We start from the raw sequence: 25,167 nt of genomic DNA, 5'->3' as shown, positions 1-25,167 counted from the left end.
TATTCTGTCAATATTGCGTTAAAGGCTCAGTGCGAACACGTGACCCCGCCTCCCGTGACGTCACTGGTGCGTGACGCTCAGGGCGTGTTGTTGCGACAAGAGCGCGAGCGGTTCCGTCCAGAGAACATTCTCCAGCACGACCGTCGAACCCTCGACACCAGCGCCACTGTCTCTGCCTCCAGACCCGCGCCAGACCCGCGCCAGACCCGCGTCCACCATGAAGACTCTCTGGGTTGCGGGTGCGATCCTCCTGAGCTGCTGGAGCACCAGCGCGTCCACAGGTGAGCTTCTCCCCGGCAGCCATGTTGGCTCAGAGTCCAGACGGTTCTTCGAGCGAAGACGACAACAATGTCCGACAATAGCCGTGAAAAATCCACGTTTAATGTGATTGTAATGTCGCTGCTGCTGTCAATCATCTGGATCTGTCAATCATCTGCATCTGACACGATGATGATGAATCTGACAGCGTTAGCTTCGATGCTAGCTCGGCGATTAGCTTAACGACCTTTGCCTGTTCTTACGTTTCTTAATTCCTCACCGTTGACATGTTTTATCGAGTTATCTCGTCGTTTTATCATCGGAACGAGATTAAAAGCGGTTATCGATCGCGTCACGTGATCTTTAAATCTGCCTCAGGTGAGCGTCGAGTGTTTATGCCGTCAGGTGCTAATGCTACGTTAGCATTTTAACGCTGAATATTAAAAATGTAACGAGTCAGACCCGATTAATCGATCGATGTGTCGTCGATCCTGTGATCGACCAGTGAGGCCCAGAACACACTCGAGCCGGTTACGAGTCCGTCCACATATGGATGGAGGATGGAATGTGGGAAAAATGTTTTAACATTTTTTTGTTTAAATCGATGTTAAAAAATGTGATGCGTCTGGTCTTGGACCAAACATTTCTAAATAATATTTCTATATAATATTATTCTACAAATGTTGGTCGTACCATGATATTTTCATTCTCTAGGTCTTTATCTACCCATTAAAGCTGGAAGAGTGAATGAAAACATGTTTTCTTTTACTTTAAATTGATGTCTTTGGATACACAAATGTGAATTTTTGTGTGTTTTTGGTAGGTCTAATGATGGAGTAAATTGAATTCAATTGTATAAAGATGGTCACAAGTATGATGGGTCATAAAGTACACAACGATATGACGACAAACATTTTATCATTCTAGTATGTAGTATTAAAATGACATCTTAAAATATTTGTGATATAATGTCTGTCTGGTGTTCAAATGTAAAGACTCTTAAAAAAAGAGGCTCAACTTGTTTTTTAAATCAAATGAATTGATGGTAAAGCTCAGCCTTTGATTCCTTTACTCAGTGATCGCATGAATGAATGAAAGCTTGGTTTTGTGTCCCTCGATGTCTTCGAGCGCTTGAGGCAGATTTCTGTTGGAAAAGTAACTATTCTCTACTTGATCTGTCAATATTTGCTGCTGAACATCAGGATTTGCCTCAGGGTTACGTGGTTTATGCAAAACTACTCAAACTTAATGCCTGTTTGTTCAAGTGTTCTTCGTTAGTCATTGTCTCCATAGTTGTCTCTAAGAAATAAATGAAAGCATATTTTTCACGTGATCATTAACCTCCAGTCGACACAACCTGTTTACATGGAGAAACACAATAATCTGAAAAATTTCTCTCAGGGCGTCATTTCAACATTTTCCAAAACATGTTTTATTGTATTTTTGGTGAAAACACTTTACTCTCTCGAGGCTTTTAAGATGTCATTCCTGATCTCATGATCAGTTTAAAGACTTGGACTCTTTGTGTGTAAACAAAAGGATAAGTGGATGTTGGTCATGTTCACGACAACCTTGTGTTCTTTGAAGTTGTAGATGATTCTTTTCTTTAAATGAGCAATTAAACCAAAATAAATGACTTTGAATTGTAGCTATAGTTGGTTTTACTCCATTACATTAAGACGCTTATAATAATACTCGTGTACACGGTTTATCAAATACGTTTACTAAATTGACGGATTACATGTTTTCGTCTTAAAGACTGAAACCTATTTGTCGTTCTTCACCAAACATCGATCTGTCTGACTTTAACACTTGATTTATTTTTATCGTAAAATGTATTTAATCTAGTTTCCAGACCACGATTGGCACCGGAAGTGAGTTGGTTCACTGGTTGGTTAATGACGACGGCGAGGTTTTCCTCGTGACCATGATCACGACTGTGAAGAGTGCGATTGTGTGTTGATGGTTGAGGAGACGACAACATTGGCATCTGGAATTTGTGAGGCTGTTTTAACAGGATTCTCTTCTTTGATTTTCAAGGATCATTTTTTTGGGTGAATTTCCCCCAAAGATGAAAAAGTAAAACACAAATCCTGTTAAAAGAGAGTTTGGACCCGCGAGAGATAAAAGCTTGTCTTGCTTTTGTTCTTCTTCCTAAAGTGTTTTTCTTTGGGTTCCACCCGACTGAAGAACTTCCTTCACGACCCCCTGCAGGGCGACTAAACAAGTCCACCCTTGCTTTCCTGAACGCAGGCAACATACCTTGAGAATCTGGCCCCACAATGGCTGCATGTGTTATCGGTTGATTCAGCAAAACGGTGTAGAAACGGTGTTTGTTCACTGAGCTCACGTGACTTAGTTTGTCACGGAGTCTTCGCTGCTTCTGACACGAGGTTCGTTCTACGACAGACTCTCAGAGCTGAACTAGAAATGAATCAAGAGGCGACATTGGTAGAATTCACCAACTGAAGGACGTTATGATGTGTATGTATTTTTCACAGTACAGATTGGAATCAAGTAGGATCTGGTTAACCTACTAGTACAGATTGGAATTCTGCTACTGAACTGGGATCTTAATATTGATACGAGTTAGGGTTTGGTTACAGTCCGAGTTTATCCTATTAGAATTGGAGATTGTCCTGGTAGAATTCCCATTTGTCCTAGTACAGATTGGAATTCCAATACTCGGATCTTAATACCGTAGTAGGATTCAAATCTGTACTAGTAGAGATTGGAATTCACTAGTAGAATCTGGAATACTCCTAAGGTTACCTTTCACTGATTCCAATCAGTACTAGTAGAATCTGGAATCCTTCTAGTACACATTGGAATACAATCTGTACTAGTACAGAGTATTCCCGATCCTACTAGGTTACCATCTGTACTGTGACATGTAAACGTTATGAAAACGTCAAGTTTTGATAATTACTTGACACTGTAAAATGAAGCGTTTTTCGATAATTGATGCGACCAAAGTTTTTCGGATTGAACCGAAGTTCGTCACCAGCCCTACACATTGTGACTACTCGTTGTAAAACTCGGAACAAATGACGAGGCTTCATATATGACGAGTCTGCTGAAGTAAATCACAGTTGTGCGTTCTTTCGTAGTAGTCATTTGTAATTTACCCGTTTTAAATGTTTTTTTTTAATTTTAAATGTTGTCTTTCAACAACTTGTTTCAGGAAATGGTGGAACAAACAAAAACTCTTAATGTCTATATTGAAGCCAGGAAGCGATGGTCGCATCTTTAACGATGTTTCCAACGGTTCCGACCTTCGTTCCGACCTTCGTTCCGACCTTCATCGCCGCTGCTGTGTTTTTGCTGCGGGACCTTTGATCGTTTGTTGAAGATAATACGTTAATGTATTTGAAAAGACAAATATTGATCCACTCGCTGCGTAATGGAAGGAAAACTGTTGCTCATTTTAAGGACGCCGCGCTCCATCAAGTATTTGCCAAATATTCGCCAAATATTCATGTATTCACACTTTACTCTATTGATCCCTTGAAGAAGTTCCTTCGGGAAATCATGGATCCGTCATTTGTCGCATCCGTCTCTTTATTAATGTCCAGACACTTTTATTTTATGCTATTTTTTTCATTTCAGCTTCATTTGCTTTTGCTTTTCATCTTTATGTGTTCAATCTTCACTTTCAATATCCAGATGAAGTTCTATTGAATTAAATTCCATTTAGTTTTGTGTTGAGTCACCTTAACTCGGCTGATTCGGTTAATAAACATCGTCTTCTGTGTGTCCTTTCATCGTTTTTATGCTTTGTTTAATTTTCTTTTCTTTCTCTTCTCTTTGATTTCTGTTCTTGCATCATCGACTGTCTCATCCATGATCCACCGGCTTGCTCTTAAACGCCATCACATGTCGCTTGTTGCCGCGCCGACCGTTACTGTCGCGCAGCCGGGTTCATCAAGTCCCCGCTGTCGTCGACCAAGCTGCTGGACGACAGCGCCGAGCTGCACTGCGAGGTCATCGGGGACCCCATTCCCGAGGTGCAGTGGTGGTTCTTGGAGGGCGAGGAGCCCAACGAGACCTCCACGCAGCTGTTCGACGGCGCCCGCGGCGACCGGGTGCAGATCAATGCCACGTATGTCGCTCACGCCACCAGCACCGTGTACCTCACGAGTCTGGCGCCCCAGGACTCGGGCACGTACGAGTGCCGCGCCTCCAACGACCCCGACCGCAACGAGCTGAGGAAGACGCCCAAAATCAAGTGGATCCGCTCGCAGGCCAATGTTATTGTCATTGAACGTGAGTGGGCGAGGACCCGCCAGGAGATACTTGACAAACAAGTTTGGCTTCTATCTTCTCATTAGCAAAGTCCTGGACGTTCAGCCCCAGATTCCTGGAGTAGCCCCTCTTGTCCTCCCTCACCCCAGAGTGCACTCTTGTTATCAACGCTAGGAATGCAGCAGTGTTGCCAAAACCTCCGTGTTTAAAATTGTTTTTCTGTATTCTCATGTTTTTATTGCGTAAGATAATCGTGTTCTGATGAACACATTTTCTCTCTGATAGAAAACTTATTACATTTCTTTAATCGGTTGGTTAAACATATTTTTCCATATGGCAATAATAAATGATTAATTCTTAGAACGATAATGTTCACTTCAATATTTATCGCACTGAACATAATTGGGAAATGTTTAATTTATATGAGCAAACTAAAAGGGTAAATGTCAATTTGCAACAACAACCAGGTACATTAAATACAATTCAAGCAACACAAGTCAATCATGTGAGATTAGTATCATTAAAAGAATGCAAATGTAAGCAATTTTTATTTATAGAGCGCTTTTCCAGACCAGGGTCACAAAGCGCTTAAACAATCAAAACAATATTCAATAAAGTATATACTTTAAAGATCAAGATAAAACTGATAACACAACAGGAGTTCCAGAAAATCAAGGAAAAGCCTGAACAAATAAAAACGTGTATGTAAACACTGCTGATGAAAAGATCAGTGATTTAAAGAAATGTTATTAGATTCGTTTCTTAATTAACCAGTTGCTACAAATACATTTGCTCAATGCTTTCGTCGCGGACACAAGATGCTGGTTGTTGTGACCCCAGTGTCTTGTCAATAAAATTCAAAGCACATTTAGTTCATATTTATTAGACTTTCATCCCCGTCTTCATTATTTTCCTTTTCCGTGTCTGTCCGACAAATTCTCTCCAGCCTTAGTTTCCTTTTCCAATAGTCTCTTTGGACCTTTTCCTTCCGTAGGCTCGCTCTCCCTCGTACCGACTCCGTGTTGTGTGTAAACTCCGGTCCCGCCGTGAAGTCCTGGTTCCGTAAATGACGACAAACATTTCTGCTTCACTTCAAAGGGCCACGAATCGTCACCGACCCCGCCGAGGTCAGCAACGCGACCTCTGCCACGCTCAGCTGTAACCTGACGGAGAACAGCCTCCCGATCAAAGGCTCTCACTGGATCCACAACGGCAAGGTCATCGAGAAGTCCAAGTCCACGGAGTCCAAGCCGTACACGGTCCACCGGTGAGGAGTGTGTGGTTCTTGGTTCTCTGGCAAATGTTAAGAACCTTCATGTGAACTAAGAATATTCTAAACTTGTACTTCATGAACACATTTCTTATTAAATATATATATTAAAATCCTTATGTTATTTATATAGCGCCTTTCAAACACTCACCGTCACAACCTGCTTTACATAAAACACACACAGGATTTATTTAAAATACTGAGAACGATCTCAAAGATCAATTCAGTGATTTTTATATTTTCCAGTTAAAAACGTCTTGTGGAAACTCCAGGCTCGAGCAACAGTTTCAGTGTCTCTGCTGCTGCCACTGGGATTTCACTGAAAGAAACCGTGTCTTTGTAAGAGCCATGCAAGTGTTACAGGGCGCAAACGGATCTAAAACGTCTACTTTTAATTTCAAAATGAATACAATTCCACACATTCTTTAGAGTTAATCTAAGTATTTTAACCCGTCTTTAAATTCTCTTGAACATCAGTGATTGTAACTTCTTTCTTTCAAAAAAACCCCCAAATTCTGATGCTGTAATGTGTTCACTCGACTGTGCAGTTGGACATGAAAACGCACGTTTTAAATGCTATTTCCTTATTTATGGTGTTTCACGAGGGACAGAACAGAAAAAATATGTTTGTAAAAAGAGGAAGATTTGGGAGCTCGATGTCAATATCACTGACTTACTGGTTATTGTAGCGTTTTGATCTTAATCCCGTCACTTTATTCAAGCTTTAGTTTCTCTGTGGCTCTTATTTCTGCCTCCATTAGCGTCGGAGGCTCCATCAGGCGTTCTCTGGCCCTGATTCTCCGAGGCGAGCGTGCAGACGTGCAGCTTCGCCGCTAGTCTTGGCAGCAGGGAGTTATTGCCTGGAGCTCTGAGCTCACTCGCCTCGACCTTAATTCCTCGTCGAGCACGCAGCAGTTACACAATGTTAGTCCAGAAGAAGGGATCTTATGCATTTCTACGTCTCCTGTGTATTGTATAGAACATTATTGTCGACGAATGATGGTTTTAATGAAGTTAATCATCATTTACGTGTGTGTTTGAGATGTTAAAAAGAGGTTTTGTTTGCAGTTTGGATAAAATCACACACACCACCGGAGGAGTGTACGAGTGTGTGTTCGAGACTGATCCAGTCGTGCAAGAGACCATCGAAGTGAAAAGTAAGCTCTTTGAAAACGACAGCTTTTGTTCCTTGTTTGGTCGGTTTTATGCATTTTACAGAAGGGTTGAAAGGAACTGTAAACACTGTGTATCAAGTGGGTCAAATATTTGTATTTTTAATCATAATTCCTTATTGAAATGGAATATAAAAGAACTATAATAAAGTGTTTAGAAAAGATTCTATATATTTATTCATCTACAAGTATTTACTTTTACGTGGCTAAAGGGAGAATGAAACCTTGCATGATCCCGGCAATGACTGAGGATGAGAGGATACTTCCTAATCTCTGGAAAAATATAAAGAAAAGCATTTACATAAATGGATGAATACCTTTCACGTCTTGATGAATCCATGCAAATGAAATTATTTTCAGATTTTTCTTGTCAAATGAAACTCTGCCAAATCTATCATTGTATTCTTCCATATGTCCTACTATTTTACATATAGAAAGTAAAATGAAGGAATTTCTTGTTTTTCACAGGGATGTAAAAAGGGTTTCAAGGGTTCCTGCAGATTAAAAGAAAAATGATCTTATTGGCAAAACGTTGTCTTTACATTCTCAAGTCTTAAAATGTGACTTGAAATGTACTTTAAGTCGGCTTTTATGTTGGTTTAAAATCTTAAATGATTTGATGACATGTATTAATTTAAATCACAACAAAACGGTCGCAGTAAGACTGGTGGTTTCATCCTGGTTCATGTTGCAACTTGGTTTCTTTGGGCAACATGGGGTGGAAGTAATTGTGATGAGAAACGACCAACACTTCCTGGATGAAGGTTGCAATGAGTGCCAGGCTAGTGTTCTTCTGCTCAAAATCAGCACGAGAACAAGTTTTTCACTGACTAAACTGTCCAGTTTACTTTATTCTTTATAATTATATTAATGAGGATTTATTGTTGATTTAAATTCTTAAAGAAATCTCGTCTTGAGCTGCAGGAACCCTGTCTAACCCAGTCATGGATGAAGTCTCACTTGCTTGGAAAACATGCTCTGGAAACGATCACATTAGCTGCAGGTTCAGTTCCTGCTCTAGATCTGAGCCGCGATGATGTCACCACTGTCCTATTTTCTCATCTCGTCCTCTTCCCGTCCTGCAGCTCTGCCTCACGTCGCCGCCTACAAGCACTCGGAGCACGGCAACGAGCAGGACAAGGGTGTGATGGTGTGTGTGAGCCACAGCTATCCTCTGCCCACCACCTGGCTGTGGTTCAAGCAGGAGGAAGACGGCAGCATCACTGTACGCACACACACACACACACACACACTCGCACACACTCACTCACGTGTTGTGTTGCCAACATTCTCAAGTTGAGCTTCTTGTCGCCACAATCCTCAGTCCATCATCAACGGCACCAGCAAGTACGAGATCAAGAGCACCCCCGAGAAGACCACCCTGACCGTGAACGACCTGAGCATGGAGACCGACATCGCCGACTACACCTGCACCGGCTCCAACGACCTGGGCTCCAGCGAGGACAAGGTGCACCTTCGCGTCCGCAGCCGGCTGGCTGCTCTCTGGCCTTTCCTGGGCATCCTGGCCGAGGTCATCATCCTGGTGACCATCATCCTCATCTACGAGAAGAGGAGGAAGCCCGACGAGATCACCGACGGTACGTTACCCCCTCTTTCCTACACGCTTGAACCTTCACTGCAGCAGTTAGGGGCGTCAACATCTACGCGTGTGATATAAACAAGATATTTCATTTTCTCTTCCTCGTTCGTTTCCCACCAATATGTTCGTTTGTGTAGCAGAAACCCTGCTCACCAATGAGGTGCGAGAGTTTTGGTCACGTGATCAAGGGAGACACGGAAAGGGTTTGTCTAAAGTTTTGAGTCGTGTCTATAAACTATTGTTAAAATAACGATGAGTAAAGTTATTTAACAAAAGTGTTTATGGCACTTTCTTAATTTTCTTAATGCGGTCGTAAGTAATTTGTATTTATAGAGAGCTTTTCCAGACCAGGGTCACAAAGCGCTTAAACAATCAAAACAATATTCAATAAAGTATATACTTTAAAGGTCAAGATAACACTGAGAACAACACAGGAGTTCCAGAAAATCAAGGAAAAGCCTGAACAAATAGAAACGTCTTAAGATGTTTCTTGAAGGAGTCAGTAGATCATCAAACACAGATGTTTCTTGAAGGAGTCAGTAGATCATCAAACACACATGTTTCTTGAAGGAGTCAGTAGATCATCAAACACACATGTTTCTTGAAGGAGTCAGTAGATCATCAAACACACATGTTTCTTGAAGGAGTCAGTAGATCATCAAACACAGATGTTTCTTGAAGGAGTCAGTAGATCATCAAACACAGATGTTTCTTGAAGGAGTCAGTAGATCATCAAACACAGATGTTTCTTGAAGGAGTCAGTAGATCATCAAACACACATGTTTCTTGAAGGAGTCAGTAGATCATCAAACACAGATGTTTCTTGAAGGAGTCAGTAGATCATCAAACACAGATGTTTCTTGAAGGAGTCAGTAGATCATCAAACACAGATGTTTCTTGAAGGAGTCAGTAGATCATCAAACACAGATGTTTCTTGAAGGAGTCAGTAGATCATCAAACACAGATGTTTCTTGAAGGAGTCAGTAGATCATCAAACACAGATGTTTCTTGAAGGAGTCAGTAAATCATCAAACACAGATGTTTCTTGAAGGAGTCAGTAGATCATCAAACACAGATGTTTCTTGAAGGAGTCAGTAGATCATCAAACACACATGTTTCTTGAAGGAGTCAGTAGATCATCAAACACACATGTTTCTTGAAGGAGTCAGTAGATCATCAAACACACATGTTTCTTGAAGGAGTCAGTAGATCATCAAACACACATGTTTCTTGAAGGAGTCAGTAGATCATCAAACACAGATGTTTCTTGAAGGAGTCAGTAGATCATCAAACACAGATGTTTCTTGAAGGAGTCAGTAGATCATCAAACACACATGTTTCTTGAAGGAGTCAGTAGATCATCAAACACAGAGGTTTCTTGAAGGAGTCAGTAGATCATCAAACACAGATGTTTCTTGAAGGAGTCAGTAGATCATCAAACACAGATGTTTCTTGAAGGAGTCAGTAGATCATCAAACACAGATGTTTCTTGAAGGAGTCAGTAGATCATCAAACACAGATGTTTCTTGAAGGAGTCAGTAGATCATCAAACACAGATGTTTCTTGAAGGAGTCAGTAGATCATCAAACACAGATGTTTCTTGAAGGAGTCAGTAAATCATCAAACACAGATGTTTCTTGAAGGAGTCAGTAGATCATCAAACACACATGTTTCTTGAAGGAGTCAGTAGATCATCAAACACACATGTTTCTTGAAGGAGTCAGTAGATCATCAAACACACATGTTTCTTGAAGGAGTCAGTAGATCATCAAACACAGATGTTTCTTGAAGGAGTCAGTAGATCATCAAACACAGATGTTTCTTGAAGGAGTCAGTAGATCATCAAACACAGATGTTTCTTGAAGGAGTCAGTAGATCATCAAACACAGATGTTTCTTGAAGGAGTCAGTAGATCATCAAACACAGAGGTTTCTTGAAGGAGTCAGTAGATCATCAAACACAGATGTTTCTTGAAGGAGTCAGTAGATCATCAAACACAGATGTTTCTTGAAGGAGTCAGTAGATCATCAAACACAGATGTTTCTTGAAGGAGTCAGTAGATCATCAAACACAGATGTTTCTTGAAGGAGTCAGTAGATCATCAAACACAGATGTTTCTTGAAGGAGTCAGTAGATCATCAAACACAGAGGTTTCTTGAAGGAGTCAGTAGATCATCAAACACAGATGTTTCTTGAAGGAGTCAGTAGATCATCAAACACAGATGTTTCTTGAAGGAGTCAGTAGATCATCAAACACAGATGTTTCTTGAAGGAGTCAATAGATCATCAAACACAGATGTTTCTTGAAGGAGTCAGTAGATCATCAAACACAGATGTTTCTTGAAGGAGTCAGTAAAGTAATAGAGTAGAGGAACGACATGGAGTCATACTATGGATTTCTTTTTTAGAGCCGTGAACCAAATAAAATGGGATCATGGTCAGTGCACTTTGCATATTAAATGTTATACTTGCTGTCAATTAAAAAAATAAGTAAAATAGGACTATAAGTTCTCCTTATGGTCCAAATATACCGTAGATACTGTTCTGTGATTAATCTGTTATTTTGGCTATAACTTGGTGTTTAAAAGTGAGTCTACAATACAACGAATGTTTTTGTCTGATAACTACTGGCAGGGCTTTTACTCTAATGACGCTAAAGGTGTTTGAATGGAGACGGAGCCCTCTAGTGGTCGTACAGCATCACTGAGCTGGACGTGATCATTAACTCTGACGTGTAAAAACTTGATTGACACGCGTGTTAAAGAAATGTAACTGTTGACGCCCCTAACATCAAGGCTATCATTACATTCTGAATGTTTAACGATTTCATTTCAAAGTTATTGAAGAGACTTTCTGAGAATAAACATCTTTTCTAGATGTGAGAAAAAAGAACCTGTGAATGTTGCACTTTTACTTCTAACAGAAAGTGCTATTTTTGGCTCGAAGATGGATAAAAATAGATGAAAATGTTCCTTGAGTTGAGCAGGAAAGATATTTCCGGCTGAGACGACGACCTTCAAACGCATGAACTCTACGTGAACTTTTTTGTTGTTGTTGTTGTGTATTTTCATTTATTTACTGTATCTATGATTTTAGTTTTACGTTGTCGTGTTCAAAAGTGTTAGTTTCCCCTCTTTCTTTGTGCGTGAAAGACCTTCTTTTGATTTTTATGGTTTACATTTTTGACTTCTCTGTTCGCTGCTGACTTTACACTTTTGGTAAGTGAACCAGAAACTTGCATGAGAGACTGAAGTGTTGCGCTGACGGCGTGGAGTGGAATCTGGGCCCGAATGACGGCCTCTCTGGGTCGCCACTTCTCAAGAGAATGCGCTGGAAGACGTGATCACTCTTTCACTGGCCCTGCTGTCATCCAAACAAATTGACGCTCCAACAACGAGTCACGAGCCAATGAAAGAGTCGCCGACCCTAGTGTCGTGGGTGTGACCTTTAGGGAGGTTGAGCGGTGACCTCTGCATGACCTGCATCTCTGCATGAAGTCCACGCCAGGCATCGTTTTCCATTCACCTCCAGAGCCTCTCCTGAGAAGACGTGTGTCAGCTGCCAGTCAACAGATGTTTCCTGTTTGAGTCCAAACCACTGACGCTCCTTTGCTGTCTCTGCTTGTCCTGCATGAGCCTGATGATGATGATGATGATGATGATGATGATGATGCAACGAGTGACTCCTGACATTTGACCATGTTTCTACTTGTTGAGGGAGGACTGCGCAGTATCAGGAAACTCTTACAGTGACAGTAGCCGCTAGAGCTGCACGGTATTGGAAATATTTGCGATATTCGATGAAATGTAGCCATGAGTACAGTAGTGAAGGTCCGGGGGTTTATAGAAGGAAACACTGAGATATTTCTCTTTGGTTTATTTCAACGCTTCGGTGTCGACATGATGGTAGAAAAATATCTGTTATCTCTCTCTCTTGAAACTGAGCGACATCGGAGAGGAGCCGCCGGCGCGTCGTGATATCACCAAATCAATAATAAATCCTTGTACACGCACACATTACACTTTATAAATGATGCTAACAACTTAGCTCATTAGCATACGGTGAAGACGCACACAACACTTTATAAATGACGCTAACAACTTAGCTCGTTAGCATACGGTGAAGACGCACACAACATTTTATAAATGATGCTAACAACTTAGCTCGTTAGCATACGGTGAAGACGCACACAACATTTTATAAATGATGCTAACAACTTAGCTCGTTAGCATACGGTGAAGACGGACAGGTTTGTTTGGAAGTTCACGATCTTCTAAGAAAACAACTGAGACGAGATGAAAAGTTCTTACAATATGTTGCTTTAACAAAGGAGGTTGAAAGAGACGAGTGACTGGATCACTAGTGTTTGAATAGATCATAAGTTAGTATTACTTCACTGGATCACTAGTGTTTGAATAGATCATAAGTTAGTATTACTTCACTGGATCACTAGTGTTTGACTAGATCATAAGTTAGTATTACTTCACTGGATCACTAGTGTTTGAATAGATCATAAGTTAGTATTACTTCACTGGATCACTAGTGTTTGAATAGATCATAAGTTAGTATTACTTCACTGGATCACTAGTGTTTGACTAGATCATAAGTTAGTATTACTTCACTGGATCATTAGTGTTTGACTAGATCATAAGTTAGTATTACTTCACTGGATCACTAGTGTTTGACTAGATCACAAGTTAGTATTACTTCACTGGATCACTAGTGTTTGACGAGATCATAAGTTAGTATTACTTCACTGGATCACTAGTGTTTGACTAGATCATAAGTTAGTATTACTTCACTGGATCACTAGTGTTTGACTAGATCATAAGTTAGTATTACTTCACTGGATCACTAGTGTTTGACTAGATCATAAGTTAGTATTACTTCACTGGATCACTAGTGTTTGACTAGATCACAAGTTAGTATTACTTCACTGGATGACTAGTGTTTGACTAGATCATAAGTTAGTATTACTTCACTGGATCACTGGTGTTTGACTAGATCATAAGTTAGTATTACTTCACTGGATCACTAGTGTTTGACTAGATCATAAGTTAGTATTACTTCACTGGATCACTAGTGTTTGACTAGATCATAAGTTAGTATTACTTCACTGGATCACTAGTGTTTGACTAGATCATAAGTTAGTATTACTTCACTGGATCACTAGTGTTTGACTAGATCACAAGTTAGTTTTACTTCACTGGATCACTAGTGTTTGACTAGATCATAAGTTAGTATTACTTCACTGGATCACTAGTGTTTGACTAGATCATAAGTTAGTATTACTTCACTGGATCACTGGTGTTTGACTAGATCATAAGTTAGTATTACTTCACTGGATCACTAGTGTTTGACTAGATCATAAGTTGGTATTACTTCACTGGATCACTAGTGTTTGACTAGATCATAAGTTAGTATTACTTCAGTGGATATACTGAGCAAAGACGTGTCGCCATAGCAACCGAGCCTAACACAGTTCACAGACGGACGGAGACGTAAACAACAACGAGACATAGAAGTACAAATTGACAACTTTACAGAATGTGACACTGATTGGTCGAAGTTTGTATTTAAGAAATGATTGATTTATACAATAAAAAATGATAAATTATCACATGTTTTCGACGCATGTCGCACCTTCCAAAATATCGCAATATTTTGATGCATCGTGCAGCTCTAGCAGCCGCTTGTTCTCACTCTACAAACTGTCAGATGTTGTTGATCTCACAGATGAATGTTTCTTCATTTATAATCTAAGATAACTATTGTTTCATAGCGACTGCGAACCATCATCAGTAGTAAATAAAATGAACAAGTGGATTAATTGTGCAGCAGAACGATTCAGGAAATTGGCCAAATTGAGATTTTTGTTTTTAAAACAATGTTGAATATTATTTTTCAACTTTTAATAGAATCAAACTATTATAGTACTGGACAATACTACACATAGATACTTGTTACTACACTATCACAACACCAGAGTCAAGTACTGGACAATACTACACATATATACTTGTTACTACACTATCACAACACCAGAGTCAAGTACTGGACAATACTACACATACAGTATATACTTGTTACTACACTATCACAACACCAGAGTCAAGTACTGGACAATACTACACATATATACTTGTTACTACACTATCACAACACCAGAGTCAAGTACTGGACAATACTAAATATTATAACTACTACTACTACAAATTTGAACACAAAAGTCTGGTTGTTTACAAGTAAAATGACTTTAAAAACATGTAAATACGTGGACGGCCTTCTAATTGCATTTTATTAAATATCGATCTCAAGTTGTATAAAATAAATACTTCAGCCCTGAGTAAGTTCTTGGTTAATAAAGTGTATTTTATCATTTTTAGTAGAATAATATCCCATATTTAACAGTCCAACAGCACATTTCCATGATACTGTGCAGTTCTACCTCCAACCGAAGCGTAACAACGACGTGTGCAGGGTTGAGTCGTGCGTGTGTTTCCACTGGCCAGCAGCAGGGGGCGCATGTTGAAGTTGAGCTCGAGTTTCTCAGTCGCGACGCAGACTTTTTTTTTTTTCATGAGCTAACGTCGACTCGTGTACGTCTATCATGTTCTCACTCTCTCTTCCTCTCTTTCATCCTCCTCTTCCTCGCCGTCCAGACGACGACTCAGGTGCTGCTCCGCTGTAAGTAGGACCCCTCGACCTCTCGACCCCTCGACCCCCTCGATCAGTGGCTTCAGTGACGGTTTCTTGTTTTGCAGGAAGAGCAATTCCACCACCAACCACCAGGACAAGAATGTGAGGCAAAGGAACTCCAACTAGAAGTAGAAAAAGAAGGTGAGAACCTCGTTTGTTCTTCTTCAATACACTGGACGGTGACCCGAACGATGCTTTGCCGCCCAGCCGACCCGTCAGTCATGAGCTGTTTGCAGACTGTGATCACATGACTAACATTCATACAACGAATACTTTAATACTTTTCAAAACTTCTTAACCAAAACCATGATGGAGTGTTTCCAGCAGTTTTTATAAACGACATGTCTTTGATCTTTTGAACCTCAAGTACCTTTTTCAGGTGTTTTTTCATTTTATTTTCCATTCAAAACTTTTCCAAACACAAACAATTCTGTTGCGTCGTAAACAAAGACTTGCATCTTATTATAGTAATGTATTTAGTTAATGTTTTAATTTGTTAGTTGAACATTAAAAAATATTTTTGAGAGTCAAGTACTGGACGATACTACACATATATACTTGTTACTACACTATCACAACACCAGAGTCAAGTACTGGACAATACTACACATATATACTTGTTACTACACTATCACAACACCAGTGTCAAGCACTGGACAATACTACACATATATACTTGTTACTACACTATCACAACACCAGAGTCAAGTACTGGACAATACTACACATATATACTTGTTACTACACTATCACAACACCAGAGTCAAGTATTGGACAATACTACACATATATACTTGTTACTACACTATCACAACACCAGTGTCAAGCACTGGACAATACTACACATATATACTTGTTACTACACTATCATAACACCAGAGTCAAGTACTGGACAATACTACACATATATACTTGTTACTACACTATCACAACACCAGAGTCAAGTACTGGACAATACTACAAATATATACGTGTTACTACACTAGCACAACACCAGAGTCAAGTACTGGACAATACTACAAATATATACGTGTTACTACACTATCACAACACCAGTGTCAAGTACTGGACAATACTACAAATATATACGTGTTACTACACTATCACAACACCAGTGTCAAGCACTGGACAATACTACAAATATATACGTGTTACTACACTATCACAACACCAGAGTCCAATACTGGACAATACTACACATGTATACTTGCTACTACACTATCATTGACACTGTATCGTATAAACCGGAGTCGACTGTATCCTCTCGTCCTCAGTCATGTGTACTTGCAACACATGTTGAAAATGTTTTTCTTTCTTCCAGGTTTGAGGTCCAGGCGGTCGAGGCTGCTGCGGCACATTCTATTATACTACTACGATTTTAAGTACCTTCTTGTGTTTGAGTGTATTGTACTAAGAAACTTCCTCTACTTCCTGCTCCGGAGAAGTTGGCGTGAACTTTCTGTTCGAGGCTTCGGCAGAAAAAATGCATGAGACGGAAACTTTTTCTCTTTTTTTTTTTCTTCGCTTCTTCTCGTGTGTGTTTGGTGTAGAAGGATCCAGATGCTGACGGATCCAGATGCTGACGGATCCAGATGCTGACGGATCCAGATGCTGACGGATCCAGATGGTGAAGGATCCAGATGTTGACGGATCCAGATGCTGAAGGATCCAGATGCTGACGGATCCCGATGTTGACGGATCCCGATGTTGACGGATCCCGATGCTGACGGATCCCGATGCTGACGGATCCCGATGCTGACGGATCCAGATGCTGACGGATCCAGATGCTGACGGATCCAGATGCTGAAGGATCCAGATGTTGAAGGATCCAGATGTTGACTGCTTTAGTTAGTGCTGATCTTCACTCGTCGCTCGTCATCCTGTCAAACGCTAGAAAACATCTTCATCCTCACTCGTCAGCGCCCTCTCGTGGCGGCCGCAGGAAGAACTTCTCGTTCCTCTCGCTTCTCTTTTCTTTTGCCTTAACGAGCATCACTTTGTTTGTGTTACAAATGAATGTAACTCGTGTTAATGAAGGAAAACACTCGATACACACCTTTGTTTGTTGTTATTGCAGCTTTTATCGTGGATCAGCCACAGTAACTTAAGGACCAACTGCAATATGTTCTTGTTCTGAGGTGGAGCGCGAGTCACTGTTCCGTGTCCACCAATCAGAAGCCATACGTTTCATTAGCCCTGTCGTGATTGGACGTTTTCCATTTCAATAACCTGACATGTAAAGACGTGCACGATCGACCATCTTGTTGTACAAGCGACACAATCTGAATAAAGGTATTTGATTTAACTCTCGTCTTGAATCAAAGTCTGTCGAACAACAAATGTTTTATCAATGTTTATAACTTTGATATAATGGACGTGATTCTGTGCTTGACACTGAACCATCCACCAGAGGGCGCTGTTGCATTAGTAGTCAAGACTCACCTGAGACTGAACTGCTGAGCGATGAATTTTATACTATTGTATACAAATCAAACATGTTTGTTTTGTCACTTGTGAATAATCAAACAATTTTCAACTATAATCAAACAATTTTCAACTAGAATCAAACAATTTTCAACTATAATCAAACAATTTTCAACTGTAATCAAACAATTTTCAACTGTAATCACACAATTTTCAACTGTAATCAAACAATTTTCAACTGTAATCAAACAATTTTCAACTGTAATCAAACAATTTTCAACTATAATCACACAATTTTCAACTATAATCACACAATTTTCAACCATAATCAAACAATTTTCAACTATAATCACACAATTTTCAACTATAATCAAACAATTTTCAACTATAATCACACAATTTTCAACTATAATCACACAATTTTCAACCATAATCAAACAATTTTCAACTATAATCACACAATTTTCAACTATAATCACACAATTTTCAACTATAATCAAACAATTTTCAACTATAATCAAACAATTTTCAACTAATCAAACAAATTAAACTTTAATCCTACAATTGTAAACTATAATCCAACAATTTAAACTAAAATACAACAATTTAAACTATAATCCTACAATTTGAAACTATAACCAAACAAGATCTTTTAGAGATTAAAGGGATCAGAGAATAATAACCTTTTATTCACTCGTTTACTGAACATTATGTTTTTGTTTTATTTGTTATTTCAGTTTATCGCATGAAATTCTTGTCCAGCAACAACAACAAAAACATCCACGAACACGAAACTAATAAACACCATTTTAATCATATAAAGAATCGTCTAAAAACATTTAATTTACGTCACACTAGCTGAAATGTTTTCATCTCACGATTCACCACCAGGTGGCGGTAAAATATCAGGTATTTACGATCCGGAGGAAGAAGAATTAATTTGACGCTACAAACATATTTAAAGTTTGTTTTACTTGTCAACGTGATTCTAACGATGACGCGAAAGTGTTTTTTAAACATTTCTAACGAAACGACAATTATTTACTGAAGACGTGAAGTTTTCATTCATAAAAATCGTAACATCTTTGATTTGCGACAAATCTCACTTCTTTATGACCGCTCGACCTCCCCGCTGTCACCATGGCAACGCCTCCAGCATCCGAGGAGTGTTTGAAACTCTGAAGAGTCCCCGCCCGGGGGGCGGAGCCTGCGAGTCTCCGGAGCCGCGTCCCAGGATCTGGACTCGCACACGCGCCGGACCCCGACCTGACCCAGCAGTGGGGATGCGGATCCGGACCTCGCTCGCCAGAGCAAGCCATGATATGCAACAAGAACGGAGACTGTAGACGAGACCCGACCAGCTCCGGGAGTCTGTCCTCGCTCCTGTCCCGCCAGGTGGACCCGGGAGGAGGGTCCGGGACCATGTCCGGGACCATGGACGGGACCATGGACGGAGCCCTGGGGGCCCCGAGCCTGCACACCTGCGAGCCCAGGACCGCGGAGGACAAGAAGGACTCGCGCGTCTCCTTCTCGAACCCCGCCAGCCACAGGGGGCAGACTCCCAGCCAGCTTTCCAGGAGCTCCGTGACGTTCAGCCACGCGGCGGCGGACGACGGCGACTCCAACCAAACGTACCTGCAGCGGCAGTTCAGCGCCATGCTGCAGCCCGGGGTCAACAAGTTCTCTCTGCGCATGTTCGGAAGCCAGAAGGCGGTGGAGAAGGAGCAGCAGCGCGTCCGGTCCGCCGGGAACTGGATCATCCATCCGTACAGCGACTTCAGGTGAGTCGCGTGACGTCATCAGCACACCTGCGCGGCCGGAACATTATGACCGGCGCCTGACAACATGGACCGAAAACACGAAATAATATTTGTCCCCTTTTTTTTTCATGGTTATGTATCGATAACTTTTTTGTTCTCGACGTCAAATCGTCCTTTTTTTAATGTTTTTATTTTAATAAAGTTGGTTTAGAATTAAATCATTTGATTTTAATTCATTCTAAATATATTTACAGCATTTGTTCATGTTTGTGTTGCAATTAAACTTCCGGCCTCTAGAGGGCAGCAGTCGTTACGTCCTCCACAGCTACAGGAACAATGATGACTGAGGACGTAACTACACATATATACTTGTTACTACACTATCACAACACCAGAGTCAAGTACTGGACAATACTACACATATATACTTGTTACTACACTATCACAACACCAGAGTCAAGTACTGGACAATACTACACATATATACTTGTTTCTACACTATCACAACACCAGAGTCAAGTACTGGACAATACTACACATATATACTTGTTACTACACTATCACAACACCAGAGTCAAGTACTGGACAATACTACACATATATACTTGTTACTACACTATCACAACACCAGAGTCAAGTACTGGACAATACTACACATATATACTTGTTACTACACTATCACAACACCAGAGTCAAGTACTGGACAATACTACACATATATACTTGTTACTACACTATCACAACACCAGAGTCAAGTACTGGACAATACTACACATATATATACTTGTTACTACACTATCACAACACCAGAGTCAAGTACTGGACAATACTACACATATATACTTGTTACTACACTATCACAACACCAGAGTCAAGTACTGGACAATACTACACATATATACTTGTTACTACACTATCACAACACCAGAGTCAAGTACTGGACAATACTACACATATATACTTGTTACTACACTATCACAACACCAGAGTCAAGTACTGGACAATACTACACATATACACTTGTTACTACACTATCACTATATATCACTGTAAATAGTATACTTGTATTGTGATATGTGTCAACACTCTCTTGACAACACACACAAACACACAAAAACACACACAAACACACACAAACACATACAAACACACACAAACACACACAAACACACACACTAGTATCTTGTCCGGGTCGTTTGAATAAGTTGTTTATAATATATATGAACAAATGTTTTGTTACGTAATACTTTTGGCAGCAAGTGAAGTTTTCTCCTCATTAGTGTCTAAAGAAAGTAGGACGAGGAGAAATGATGAGTCAGTTTTCTTCAGTCTTTCATCTACGTTTGTGTTTGTTGCTGAACAAGAACATGTTGATGTGAAGATAAAGTTCATCATCTGTTCATCCGTCTGTTCATCCATCTGTTCATCCATCTGTTCATCCATCTGTTCGTCCATCTGTTCGTCCATCTGTTCGTCCATCTGTTCGTCCATCTGTTCATCCATCCATCTGTTCATCCATCTGTTCGTCCATCTGTTCGTCCATCTGTTCATCCATCTGTTTATCCATCCATCTGTTCATCCATCTGTTCGTCCATCTGTTCGTCCATCTGTTCGTCCATCTGTTCGTCCATCTGTTCATCCATCTGTTAATCCATCTGTTCATCAATCTGTTAATCCATCTGTTCATCAATCTGTTCATCCATCTGTTCATCCATCTGTTCATCCATCTGTTCATCCATCTGTTCATCAATCTGTTCATCCATCTGTTCATCCATCTGTTCATCCATCTGTTCATTCATCTGTTCATCCATCTGTTCATTCATCTGTTCATCCGTCTGTTCATCCGTCTGTTCATCCATCTGTTCATCCGTCTGTTCATTCATCTGTTCATCCGTCTGTTCATCCGTCTGTTCATCCGTCTGTTCATCCGTCTGTTCATCCATCTGTTCATCCGTCTGTTCATCCGTCTGTTCATCCGTCTGTTCATCCATCTGTTCATCTGTTCATCCATCTGTTCATCATCTGTTCATCCGTCTGTTCATCCGTCTGTTCATCCGTCTGTTCATCCGTCTGTTCATCCGTCTGTTCATCCGTCTGTTCATCCGTCTGTTCATCTGTTCATCATCTGTTCATCCATCTGTTCATCCATCTGTTCATCCATCTGTTCATCCGCCTGTTCATCCGTCTGTTCATCCATCTGTTCATCCATCTGTTCATCTGTTCATCCATCTGTTCATCCATCTGTTCATCATCTGTTCATCCGTCTGTTCATCCGTCTGTTCATCCGTCTGTTCATCCATCTGTTCATCCATCTGTTCATCTGTTCATCCATCTGTTCATCATCTGTTCATCCGTCTGTTCATCCGTCTGTTCATCCGTCTGTTCATCCGTCTGTTCATCCATCTGTTCATCTGTTCATCATCTGTTCATCCGTCTGTTCATCCGTCTGTTCATCCGTCTGTTCATCCGTCTGTTCATCCGTCTGTTCATCTGTTCATCATCTGTTCATCCATCTGTTCATCCATCTGTTCATCCGCCTGTTCATCCATCTGTTCATCATCTGTTCATCCGTCTGTTCATCCATCTGTTCATCCATCTGTTCATCTGTTCATCCATCTGTTCATCCATCTGTTCATCCATCTGTTCATCCGTCTGTTCATCCGTCTGTTCATCCGTCTGTTCATCCATCTGTTCATCCGTCTGTTCATCCGTCTGTTCATCCGTCTGTTCATCCGTCTGTTCATCCGTCTGTTCATCTGTTCATCATCTGTTCATCCATCTGTTCATCCATCTGTTCATCCGCCTGTTCATCCATCTGTTCATCATCTGTTCATCCGTCTGTTCATCCATCTGTTCATCCATCTGTTCATCTGTTCATCCATCTGTTCATCCATCTGTTCATCCATCTGTTCATCCGTCTGTTCATCCGTCTGTTCATCCGTCTGTTCATCCATCTGTTCATCCGTCTGTTCATCCGTCTGTTCATCCGTCTGTTCATCCATCTGTTCATCTGTTCATCCATCTGTTCATCATCTGTTCATCCGTCTGTTCATCCGTCTGTTCATCCGTCTGTTCATCCGTCTGTTCATCCGTCTGTTCATCCGTCTGTTCATCCGTCTGTTCATCTGTTCATCATCTGTTCATCCATCTGTTCATCCATCTGTTCATCCGCCTGTTCATCCGTCTGTTCATCCATCTGTTCATCCATCTGTTCATCTGTTCATCCATCTGTTCATCCATCTGTTCATCATCTGTTCATCCGTCTGTTCATCCGTCTGTTCATCCGTCTGTTCATCCGTCTGTTCATCCATCTGTTCATCCATCTGTTCATCATCTGTTCATCCGTCTGTTCATCCGTCTGTTCATCCGTCTGTTCATCCGTCTGTTCATCCGTCTGTTCATCCGTCTGTTCATCCATCTGTTCATCTGTTCATCATCTGTTCATCCGTCTGTTCATCCGTCTGTTCATCCGTCTGTTCATCCGTCTGTTCATCCGTCTGTTCATCTGTTCATCATCTGTTCATCCATCTGTTCATCCATCTGTTCATCCGCCTGTTCATCCGTCTGTTCATCCGTCTGTTCATCCATCTGTTCATCCATCTGTTCATCATCTGTTCATCATCTGTTCATCCATCTGTTCATCCATCTGTTCATCCGCCTGTTCATCCGTCTGTTCATCCATCTGTTCATCCATCTGTTCATCTGTTCATCCATCTGTTCATCCATCTGTTCATCATCTGTTCATCCGTCTGTTCATCCGTCTGTTCATCCGTCTGTTCATCCTTCTGTTCATCCATCTGTTCATCATCTGTTCATCCGTCTGTTCATCCGTCTGTTCATCCGTCTGTTCATCATCTGTTCATCCGTCTGTTCATCATCTGTTCATCCGTCCGTTCATCCGTCTGTTCATCCGTCTGTTCATCCGTCTGTTCATCCGTCTGTTCATCCGTCTGTTCATCATCTGTTCATCCGTCTGTTCATCATCTGTTCATCCGTCTGTTCATCATCTGTTCATCCGTCTGTTCATCCGTCTGTTCATCCATCTGTTCATCCGTCTGTTCATCCATCTGTTCATCCGTCTGTTCCTCCATCTGTTCATCCGTCTGTTCATCATCTGTTCATCCGTCTGTTTATCATCTGTTCATCCATCTGTTCATCCGTCTGTTCATCCATCTGTTCATCCGTCTGTTCCTCCATCTGTTCATCCGTCTGTTCCTTCATCCGTCTGTTCCTTCATCCATCTGTTCATCCATCTGTTCATCCATCTGTTCATCCATCTGTTCATCCATCTGTTCATTCATCTGTTCATCCATCCATCTGTTCATCCATCTGTTCGTCCATCTGTTAATCCATGTGTTCATCCGTCTGTTCATCCGTCTGTTTGTCCGTCTGTTTGTCCGTCTGTTCGTCCATCTGTTCATCCATCTGTTCGTCCATCTGTTCGTCCGTCTGTTCGTCCGTCTGTTTGTCCATCTGTTCATCCATCTGTTCATCCATCTGTTCGTCCATCTGTTCGTCCATCTGTTCATCCATCTGTTCGTCCATCTGTTCATCCATCCATCTGTTCATCCATCTGTTCGTCCATCTGTTCATCCATCCATCTGTTCATCCATCTGTTCGTCCATCTGTTCGTCCATCTGTTCATCCATCTGTTCGTCCATCTGTTCGTCCATCTGTTCGTCCATCTGTTCGTCCATCTGTTCATCCATCCATCTGTTCATCCATCTGTTCGTCCATCTGTTCGTCCATCTGTTCATCCATCTGTTCATCCATCTGTTCATCCTTCTGTTCATCCATCTGTTCATCCATCTGTTCGTCCATCTGTTCGTCCATCTGTTCGTCCATCTGTTCATCCATCTGTTAATCCATCTGTTCATCCGTCTGTTCATTCATCTGTTCATCCATCTGTTCATCCTTCTGTTCATTCATCTGTTCATCCGTCTGTTCATCCGTCTGTTCATCCATCTGTTCATCCGTCTGTTCCTCCATCCATCTGTTCATCCATGTGTTCATCCATGTGTTCATCCATCTGTTCATCCATCTGTTCATCCATCTGTTCATCCTTCTGTTCATTCATCTGTTCATCCGTCTGTTCATCCGTCTGTTCATCCATCTGTTCATCCGTCTGTTCCTCCATTCATCTGTTTATCCATGTGTTCATCCATCTGTTCATTCATCTGTTCATCCATGTGTTCATCCATCTGTTCATCCATCCATCTGTTTATCCATCTGTTCATCTATCTGTTCATCCATCTGTTCATCTATCTGTTCATCCATCAGTTCATCCATCCATCTGTTCATCTATCTGTTCGTCCATCTGTTCATCCATTTGTTCATCCTTCTGTTTATCCTTCTGTTCATCCATCTGTTCATCCATCTGTTCATCCATCTGCTCATCCTTCTGCTCATCCATCATCTATCTGTCCATCCATCCATCCATCTGTCCATCCGTTCATCCATCCTCATCCATCTGTTCATTCATCCATCTGTTTATCCATCTATCTGTCCATCCATCTGTCCATCCGTTCATCCATCCTCATCCATCTGTTCATTCATCCATCTGTTTATCCATCAATCTGTACCTCCATCCATCCACCTGTTCATCCATCCATCCATCCATCCATCCGTTCACTCATCCATCTATCTGTTCATCCATCCATCTTTCCTTCCATCCATCTCTTCACTCATCCATCCATTTGTTCATCCATCCATCTATCTTTCCTTACATCCATCCATCCA

The 25,167-nt window shown here is 41.0% G+C and overlaps 2 protein-coding genes across 3 annotated transcripts in view; both read left to right on the top strand.

The window, feature by feature from the left end:
• The first annotated feature begins 70 nt into the window (after positions 1 to 70).
• bsg (basigin) lies at positions 71 to 17,549 on the top strand. Of its 2 annotated transcripts, XM_087783257.1 has the most exons (9): positions 71 to 281; positions 4,174 to 4,524; positions 5,602 to 5,770; positions 6,842 to 6,930; positions 8,031 to 8,170; positions 8,270 to 8,543; positions 15,208 to 15,232; positions 15,310 to 15,385; positions 16,566 to 17,549. In XM_087783257.1, exons 1-8 carry the CDS (start codon positions 218 to 220, stop codon positions 15,368 to 15,370), a joined length of 1,173 nt encoding a protein of 390 aa, XP_087639383.1. In that variant the 5' UTR covers positions 71 to 217; the 3' UTR covers positions 15,371 to 15,385; positions 16,566 to 17,549. The 2 variants fall into 2 exon arrangements, with proteins under 2 accessions (XP_087639383.1, XP_087639382.1); XM_087783256.1 differs by lacking the exon at positions 4,174 to 4,524 and having other exon boundaries at positions 75 to 281.
• Positions 17,550 to 18,963: 1,414 nt separating this feature from the next.
• The window catches only part of hcn2b (hyperpolarization activated cyclic nucleotide-gated potassium channel 2b), a 26,402-nt gene continuing 20,198 nt past the window's right edge, over positions 18,964 to 25,167 (top strand). The window contains exon 1 of the mRNA XM_087783253.1: positions 18,964 to 19,449. Coding sequence (XP_087639379.1) covers positions 18,986 to 19,449 — 464 coding nt within the window. The 5' untranslated portion in view covers positions 18,964 to 18,985. The remainder of the gene's footprint in view (positions 19,450 to 25,167) is intronic.

Source organism: Callionymus lyra, chromosome 2 (genome assembly GCF_982586985.1).
Source record: "Callionymus lyra chromosome 2, fCalLyr1.hap1.1, whole genome shotgun sequence".
In the NCBI taxonomy this organism is placed as follows: Eukaryota; Metazoa; Chordata; class Actinopteri; order Syngnathiformes; family Callionymidae; genus Callionymus; species Callionymus lyra.
Note: the sequence above shows the minus strand (reverse complement) of the source record. Positions and strands in the feature narration are given on the sequence as shown.